Below are 9,926 nucleotides of genomic sequence, written 5' to 3'. Positions count from 1 at the left end.
CTAAAGATGAAAGACCAGACAGAATTGTTTATCCCAGTACAACAATTAGCTACTTTAGTCCATTGTAGACGCGTAAAAAATGGTTAAAAACAGTGAAAAGCAATTCCTGGCAAAGATCCAATTTCTCACCTATCTTCAAACTCATAAATTATTTGATTCAAAATTAAGGGTGCATTTTAAAAGCACTATTTTCGTGGGCAACTCGACGCTGATTGATCAATTTTCTGGGATCAGGCTAAAACGGCACCACTACCAAAACGGAATAATTTTCTTTGGCGAAACCGGAACCATTTTCTTTTTTTTTAATAGTGGACCTAACAGTTCAGGCCCGTAGAAGCCAGTTTTTATTTCTGGACTTTAAAATGTCTTATAATGCTAATACGGTAACCTGACGATAGAACAACATAAAAATGAGCCCCCCACTTTGAAAATCCGTCCTACGGGCCTGCAGTTCAAAGATCGATGCATTGTGTTATGTCTGGACCAGTGGCTATGCCTCCCCCCCCCCCCCCTAATCCCGGGAAATTTTTACCTTTTCGCTTATTAATAACATTAGAAAGGTTCCTGTGTCATATCCCACTACACAGGTCCCCCCCCCCCCCCCCAATACAAAATCCTGCCTACGCCACTGGTCTGGACCGAACATCCATTCCGTCTCAGAGATACTTAAAATAGTCCGACCCATCCTCCTACAAATATGTTTTTTGTAAAGTGTTTTGAAAATAACAACATAATACTATTTTTGTGTGCAATTTAGAAAAATAAATAACATCTAGTAAATTTCAAGTACGAAAAAAGGCGTTTCCTGCCATCATTTGAAACTCGCCCCAAAAACCAACTTGAGCCCTACCAAACACTTGTGGACGATTGTCATATTATATTGCCGACTTCTAGCTGCTGTTACTTCTATCTCACTTACATGGACATACAAATAGCTGCTATTACTATTACAAAGTAACAAATTAATTATTAATATAGCTGTTGTTTTATTGAGCATATCATAGTTCACAACTTTGTAATGATTCTTGTTCCGTTTCAGGGGCGTAGCGTGAGCTGGACCTGGGGGGGGGGGGGGGGTCGAATATGAACCAAGTGGACCTTTTCTATTTTGTTTTTGCACCACCAGAAACTCCATATGTATAAACCTGTATATTTTAGTTCTGAAAGCGGACCATTTGCTTCAGCGAGGGGGTTTGTCCACCCCCACCCCCCTCCCAGCCTACGCTCCTGCGTTTTAGCCGTATATTTTAAAATATTTGGTGCCGTTTCAACCAACACTAGGCTCCGTCTTGTACATATCATCGCCAATGTTGCCCAGTTTAAACAATTTGCTGTCGTCGTCAATTTGTCATTCAAAATAATGTGATAGGATAAAAAAAAAATATCGCTTTCTCAAAGCTATCAACCAGTACTAATGTTGTCAATAAGAAACAGACTGGGAACCGTAAGATGTTTTACTAAATGTATCTGCCTGAAGGAGCAATTTCGCTAATTTTACGTTGTCGTTTGGAAAGTATGCAAACCTAATACGATGATAACATACTATTTGCAATAGGTATTGCGATAAATATGTGTTGCAACAATGCTGTAACATTCCATTGTATTTATGTGAAAATTTTAAATAAATGATTTATGACGCAAAAAAGTTCTAGTACTTTGAACATTGTCGCCCAAATTCGAGTAATCTGCGTTACATTTCGTTTATAAATACAAGTTATGTTAATAGAACCAAGCAAAATAAAATATCAAATGCATATTTCAGAGCCCTAACATCACCGAATCGATGACAAGTATACTTGTTACATAAAATACAAGTTACTGTCTCCATGTTGCAAAATAGTAGGGCATTTCGAAGCGTTGCGTTAAGCATGTAATCTACGATACCGCCCCTATAACACACGTGAGTAGTGCCAATCGCCCATAGGTTTGTGTACGTAATGCGATAATACCAAGTAGTCTCATAAATGCATTGGTATACATGTGGCATTATTTGAAGTAGTTTACGTGATGTAATCAACGTTATATGTAAATGCTAACATTGCTATTAAAACGATTGCTTGACGTTTAGTATTGACTCCCACTAAATGTAGTAGTCTCCCTTGCCAAAACACGTTCTTTGAATATTACCATATGCCTTCATAATCTATAGGTAACGTAGGTAACAATCTATAGGTAACATAGATTACGCATATTTTTTAATTAGAGTAAAATTCAGTAGTATTGCAATTAAATGTAAGTGTTAGTCGACACTGTGTCTTAAATATAAAATTAGTAATAGTTGAGCTTGAGAACCAATGTTTAGTCATTAATTAATCATTGAATTTGTCTTGTCTGTAATACTTGTAACGAAGATTACCTTTTCATTTCCAGGATTTCAGGGGTAAAAATTCAGAGTGATTATAGGCAATAAAAATGTCAAAGGGAAGAGAAAGAGAGAGAGAGAGAGAGAGAGAGAGAGAGAGAGAGAGAGAGAGAGAGAGAGAGAGAGAGAGAGAGAGAGAGAGAGAGAGAGAGAGAGAGAGACAGAGAGACAGACAGACAGACAGAGAGACAGACAGGCAAACAGACAGAGACAGGGAGAGACAGAGAGAGATGGAGAGAGATGTCCCTATAGCAGAAAGAACAACGAAAAATGGAAGAGAGAGGAGAGACAAGGTTAGAATGTGGGTAAAACAAAATCACAGGAAGCGAATGAAATAAGCTGAGATGAATATTTCTCATGTTGGTTCTAGTCCACATACGGGTGTGGATATTCAGGACGACGAAATTTCTTCAAGTAGGCCTACATGGCGAAACATTTTTTAAAAATAAAATGAAATCTGCGTTACTGTTGCTTTCTCACAAGCATTACCGTTCAATTAACTATACTTTCCTAGTTATTTTGCGCAATTTTTATAGACACATTGTGTGCTATTTTTTATAGGAAACCAATGATGCATTACTGTACAGACTTGAAAATAGCCCTTTGTGGTAAAAATATTCTATTTTATAACTTTTTTCTATGCAAATTATAAAAAACTAAGGTATTGAAACACTGCACGTGTGACTATTTTACACTACTCACACAATTAACTTAAACGTTTGAATTCATGAAATAAGTTCATGTTGATTGTTTATTCTGTTAATTATGTGTTTTGTAATCTACGTTTTCGTTTTCGTTGTTGTTTTGGGGGTTTTGTTGTTGTTGTTGTTGGGGTTTTTTGCTTTTGTAATTTACGTTACATAGCTATCAATCGGGCTCAATTATACAATTGAATCATGATTATTTTGGTCTTTGGCTGTGATGGGAGTTTATTACCTAGCAAATACAATGACACATCGAATACAGTATACATTTAATCACATTCACTTGCACCTGCTTTCATAAAGAGGTAGGCCTATTAGAATACTTAGTAGTGAGCATATTTTCACATTATGTTTAACATAGAGGTAGTTGTTGTTACTTGATAATATGGCCTATTTTGTTTAACAAATAAAAATCTATCGAATAACAACAACCGATTGAAATGTGTGTAATTACTTTGTAAATTATTTGAAATAACACAACCATCATGTAATACCATTGACTGTGGTCACATAGCTTACTTTTAAAATTTTATAGCGTTATGTTAGAATATTCGCAACTTTGACATTTTCTGTGTCAGAGTTCTGAAATTTGAGATACTGACTCTCTCAATATTGATCTTTTAATAATAATTGTTTTGGTAAACATTCAAATGTTTTCCATTTTGATTCTTTTGCGTTGTCGATTTGGGCAACATTGGTGAGAAAGGGTGCATTGACGCCAAGTTCCGTTTAGACCTCACTCCAAATTTTTGATACTTATGTTCAGAGTTACTTCCCGTTAAACGAATCACCAGGAACGAAAATGAGAAAACTGACATCACATGATTTGTCTTTTTATTTTAATAATTATGATACCCCTGAAATTGAATCGAAAAAGATGTGGCACAACATATGGAAATGAGTGTATTTTTTCCTTGATGACTAGTTAGTAATATTAGTTTATTTTTTGAATTGTGCATTTGTTAAGTCACTAAAACTGAAAGTATCCTAAACTATCGTGTATCGAAAACTGTCCCCCACCAAAAACCGTCCCATTTTACATCCGTGTTTAGTCCGAAGGGACGTAGAAAGTGTGGTTAATAAAAGTATTGACTTAATGTGGCCTGTACACTATTCCAGATTATTTTAATGAAAGCTGCGTGAGAACAATAAAATGTAATCAAAAGAACAATATTTTGTTGTTAGTTGACACAACAACTATACGGTTGAACTAAATAATAGTGCCATTAAATGCATCAAATGAATGCATTGAGCATGGTCATGGATATACTTGTTTTTATTTGGCAGATGATACATTTTCGAGATGGCTATGCACCCGCATGCATGGGACTGTGTTCGTTGGTGGTTACGAAATAACAGCCATTCACCACATCATAATATTTAATTTTGACGTCACAAACAACTTGAGAATAAAATAGCAACTTTTTGTTGTTAATTGACACTGTACTGGATAGACTAAATAACAACAGGCAGGTGTGCAGGGGGAAGGTTTTGGGGTTCAAAACCACTCCCTGCACAAGGTTTAATATATTTTCCTGGGAAGCAGGACTCTACATTTCCCTCTTATAAACTTTGCACACAACAGTCTAAAAAAAAAACCCTGCTAAAATTCCCTAATATGCACGCGCACACACACACACACACACACACACACACACAAACAATGTTGAAGACGTCAGATGACTGCAGTGACTTGGACAAGCATTTGCAGGAGCTTTTTCTCATTTTTGTTGTTAATTGGGACAATTTTTGATAGGTCGAGAATTCGTACATTATCCTGTTCCACTTTCAGTCCAAATTCACTTGGCAATGACATTACCTTTTTCTGGTAGAGAGTTCCACTGAGGTACAATGTGTCATAGGATCAATATTACTATTAGACTTTAACATTGATATATCAGTCATGGGTCAAATTAAAGTTTATTTTGTTTAATGACACCACTTGAGCACATTGTCTTTGATTTATTAATCATGGTCTGTTGGATATCAAACATTTGATAATATTGACATAGTTTCAGAGAAGAAATAACACTACATTTTTCCATTAGTAGCTAGGGATATTTTATATGCACCATCTCATAGACATGATAGCACATACCACAGTCTTTGATATACCAGTCATGGTGCATTGGCTGGAACAAGAAATAGCCCAGTCACAGTGGGCCCACCAATAGGGACCGATTCTAGACTGAACCAACATCAAGCGAGAGCTTTACCACTGGGCTACATCCCACCCACTGATATATCAAAGGCAGTGGTGTATGCACACTATGCTGCCTTGTCTGTAGATGGGAGGAGTCCATGTTGTCGTATAAATAGAGAATAACTAGTTAATGACGCTTGATATCGGCTTTATCCTGTGACGGTAAGAATGGGAAATTTCCCATTCGTCCTGAACAGGATAAAGCCGATATCAACCGTCATTAACTGGTTATTATCTTTATCCTGCAACCCAACAAATTTTGGAGTGGATAAGTATTTTATCACTGTTTTAACAAACTTGCATTCGAACACAAGCTGTCAGCTGAGTTGTGGCCTGAATCAAGGCTAGTTACTGTACTTGTACATTTCACTGTTTGAGACACAAGCTGACAGCCAGAATCACCTCGATTCGCGCCAGATATCACTTTTGAATATTCTTCCTATTGTTGTTCAGTGATAGCGCTGTAATTATTTATTGACTGTATATTCTTGTGTCCTGTTATTTGAATGATATCTGTGGGTGGAAAAGTAGTTCCCTTTGTACGTGACGTCAAAAGTCATAACATGCTAGTATACTGTTATGACTTTGCTTTAACAGGTCATCATAACAGGCCAGTAGGAACACTGGTTGCAGGATAAAAGATCTCATGCTGTCATTCAGTAGAATTGTCCCGTATGTGGAGACAGTGGGTTTCCTTCAAACGTTTCTTTTTGATGAGTGACCATGTCCCTGTGTGTGTCCATTAAGTCTCATTTGTGTGAAATGGAAGGAAGGAAATGTTTTATTTGATGACGCACTCAACACATTTTATTTACGGTTATATGGTGTCAGACATATGGTTAAGGACCACACAGATACTTAGAAAGGAAACCAGCTGTCGCCACTTCATGAGCTACTCTTTTTCGATTAGGAGCAGGGGATCTTTTATATACACCATCCCACAGATAGGATAGCACATACCATGGCCTTTGATATACCAGTCGTGATGCACTGGCTGGAAAGATTGTGTGTAATGCTGCATCTCTGTTTTGAGGGGTGGGATTTAGCTCAGTCGGTTGAGTGCTTGCTTGAGGTGCTTGCATTGTAGGATCGAACCACCGTGGTGGATCCATTCAATGGATTGGGTTTTGTTCTAGTTCCAACCAGTGCACCACAACTGGTAATCAAAGGCCGTGGTATGTGCTATCCTATCTGTGGGATGGTACATATTATAAAAGATCCCTTGCTGCGTTCGAAAAAAATTAGCGGGTTTCCTCTGATGACGAGCCAGAATTACCATTATATGTTTGACATCCAATAGCCGATGATTAATTAATCAGTGTGCTCTAGTGGTGTCGTCAAACAAAACAAACGTCGTCTTCTCTGTTTTGAACAAACTATTAATTTTTGTCTCGTTTTTACAAAGTAAAAAGGAAAGATATAGATATTACTTTTCTGATAGCAGCAGTTTAGCTCAATGTCCTACATCAATGAAACTTGGTTTATAGTTATATCACTGAATATCTCAGTACATTTTTTTTTTTTTATTGCTTTATAAAATTTAAATTTTAATTGAATTGTATTAAAAAAAAAAAAAAAAAATTTGTAATTGCAATGAGATGAACTTCTATGGATGCATCTATCAGTGAGACACATATATATTTATGGTAGGAGAGAGATTTAATTAGGACTGTGCATTTGTGTTATATAATAATAATAATAGTTTATAAATTCTTTAAAATATCATCAAGTTTGAACAGATTCAGGTTTATTTACAGAAATGTTTTTAAAAAAATAAAAAATTCTGTGTTGAAGAATTATATCAAGCTTCTGTCATTGATAGATGATTGTTGTCCAAGATGTCGTTTATATGTGTATCAGGCAGGGCTAGCTCTGGGTGAACACAAAGTTTTGCCAGACTATAGATTAAACTTCAAAAATGGCAAAAAACCCCAGTTATTTTCTAATAAAATGTATTAAAATTATTTTAACAACGTAAAATAAAATTCACCAATTATTTTAAATTTAAAATTAGCAATTTGCAAATTTGGCAACTGCCAGAGCTAGCCCTGGGTCAGGCTATGTAACTTAGCTGTGTTTGTATAATTTAGTTTTTCTTATGATACTTTTTTTAGTAGAGTGTAGAGCACTGACACAGTAATCACAAGATGTTGTCAAGCCGATGGATGCACGTTTTGACGGAGCTGGCTCCACTGGAAGGCTTGGATGGTCCACTCAGCCGATCTGCCCGACTTTGCGTTAGTTTCCCATATATATATACTCAACAAAATTAATTAAGCGCCACTAGATATTTTAAGCATTTTTCTTAAAATATGGTAAAAAAAACCCACCAACATATTTTTTCATTATAGGGTGTTGATGTGGCATGTTTTTAAATTCAGTGATTTAAACAATTTAGAGAGAACAAATTGATAAGCAGGGCCAGCTATGAGTGAGCAAAACATTTAACCAACGTACCTAAACATCAAAATACCAATTATTACATGAAATTTGTCTGCCAAATTAAAATACAATTTGCCAATTGTTCCTAAGTGTCATTGTGAATCGACCTTCTTATGAATCCTAGTTAAACGCACATTACAGTACTTTTCATAAATGCATGAAAAACCCAGTATATGTCAAACTTTACTGAAACGATGTTTATAAGTCATCAAGATCACAACTTACATTAGTAAAGAGGGTTTTTTAGGGGGGGGGGGGGTAATCCCACTGCCCCTGTCCCCTTTTCTGTCTCATTTTTTCCCGATCTGGCAACTCCTGTCCTTCAACTTAGTTCACTGTCCACCTCCACATCCCAGTCCTTGTCTCCAGTCGCAACAGGTTCTTGTCTCTTGTGGCTATCTGTGCCATACACCTGCCATTCCCCATCAGTAAAGAGTTACCAAAAGGTCTACTGGCTCTTAATACTGCAGACAGCGTATTCTGCATCTAAATAATTAATTATTTATTTAGGGTTAGTTCTGGGTGAGCAGAAATTTTTTTCAATAAAATCTTTTAAAAAGCAAAACCTACTGTGCCAGTTATTTCCCAACAATATATCAATCTTGACATGATGATATTTTATTTTTGCCAAACTAAACTAAAATTCTCCATTTGTTCTTAAAATTCACACTGCCTATTGTTGCAATGGATTAGCTGTCCAGACAAACTTGTATATTGTTTTTTAAGTGTTTTTAGTCCTCTACCAGTCCAACCAGAGAAGACAGGTTTCTTCTTCTGTCTGTCTGTCTGTCTGTATGTCTTTCTGTCAGTCTGTACGTCCAGCTGTTCCATATATAGTTTTCCGGACGTTTTTTCACAATGCCTTGAGATATTAAAGGTACAGATCCTAGTTTTTAAACACTAAGGCATATTTTTCACTGTTAGAGCCATTTTTGATAACTAAAATCATACTTTACTTAGATTTTATTTTTATTATCCAAATCCATACACCTGAAGTGTTTCTGGTCATCCTGGTGTTTTTTAATATCACAAAATGCATTTTCATATTTTTAAAAATGCACATGTGTCTGAGAAATAACAGTTATGGAGTCGAGTTTTTGTCTATTTGTAAGGGTATATCATCATTTCAATATTACAGACTGTTGTTTCACTCTGTTGTAACTTTATCCAGATATGTTACAGGCTTGTAGATTAACTAAACTTAGTGTCAATGTTTTTTACGGGTTGAAACTAGGGTCTGTGTCTTTAAGCTTAAATTTTGTATATAGATTTATCATGAATTGTTTCAGATTTACCCATTTTTGAATGAGTTATGTCCCTTCAACTTAGGACATTTGTTTTCTGGACTTTGTTTTGCAATGCCTTAAGATACTGAGATGCCATTTTGTATATAGATTAATCAGGTACTGTTACAGATTAATTTTAACGTTCATTGCGATTTACCCATATTTCACAGAGTTATGACCCTTGAAATTAGGAGATACAATAATGTATTGGGCCTGGTAGGGGAAATGTATTGCTTTACAGGGCTTCTAGATTATGGGAGTGGGGCTACCATAATCTAGAAGCCCTGGCTAGTGATATTCAATGTTGGGCTAGTAAATAACTACTGTTGCCATGCCTGACGGCTAGTGAAAAACATTTGTCAAATGTTGCAGTTAAGTCTATTTTGTAAATATGAATATCCTGCCCCCACCCCAACCCCCCACTATTAGTGTTTTTAAGCTCCATCTTCCTATTTAGGTGACATATCTGATTATTACTATTATTTAATTAAATTAATATTAACTTTAAAGTAGGGCTAGTAATTTTTAATTGTGGCTAGTAAATGCAGGGTTGAAAATGAGCAGTCGCCCGGTCGCCCGTGGCGACCTTTATTGGCTAAGGGCGACTAAGAAATTTACAAAGGTAGGCCGTTGGGTGACCATCGATTTTAGTGTCTGAAGAGTATGGTACCATACTAGTTAAAAAAGAAATGCACTGATACTGAATCAAATATGACAAAACACACTACAGATCTGGCAGTAAAAGACAGAACATTTTCTATATTATGACCAGACGTTTATTAAAGCACACGCCATTCTATCTTTAGTCTCTTTGTACTGCATTATCTTTTAGCCTGTATTAAAAATGAGATTCATTATGTATAATTTAATGGTACTTTGTAAACAAACATGTTTATTTATACTGGATTTATTTTTTCATTTTGTTTTTA

General features: G+C 35.9%; 1 protein-coding gene across 1 annotated transcript in view; it reads left to right on the top strand.

Annotated features, from left to right (window-relative positions):
- The first annotated feature begins 3,863 nt into the window (after positions 1–3,863).
- Positions 3,864–9,926, top strand: part of LOC121370539 (Hermansky-Pudlak syndrome 5 protein-like) — a 39,487-nt gene continuing 33,424 nt past the window's right edge. Inside the window, exons 1-2 of the mRNA XM_041495842.1 lie at positions 3,864–3,990; positions 7,384–7,506. Coding sequence (XP_041351776.1) covers positions 7,417–7,506 — 90 coding nt within the window. The 5' untranslated portion in view covers positions 3,864–3,990; positions 7,384–7,416. The remainder of the gene's footprint in view (positions 3,991–7,383; positions 7,507–9,926) is intronic.

Source organism: Gigantopelta aegis, chromosome 4 (genome assembly GCF_016097555.1).
Source record: "Gigantopelta aegis isolate Gae_Host chromosome 4, Gae_host_genome, whole genome shotgun sequence".
NCBI classification, from domain to species: domain Eukaryota; kingdom Metazoa; phylum Mollusca; class Gastropoda; order Neomphalida; family Peltospiridae; genus Gigantopelta; species Gigantopelta aegis.
This window is presented reverse-complemented; position numbering and strand designations above follow the sequence as displayed.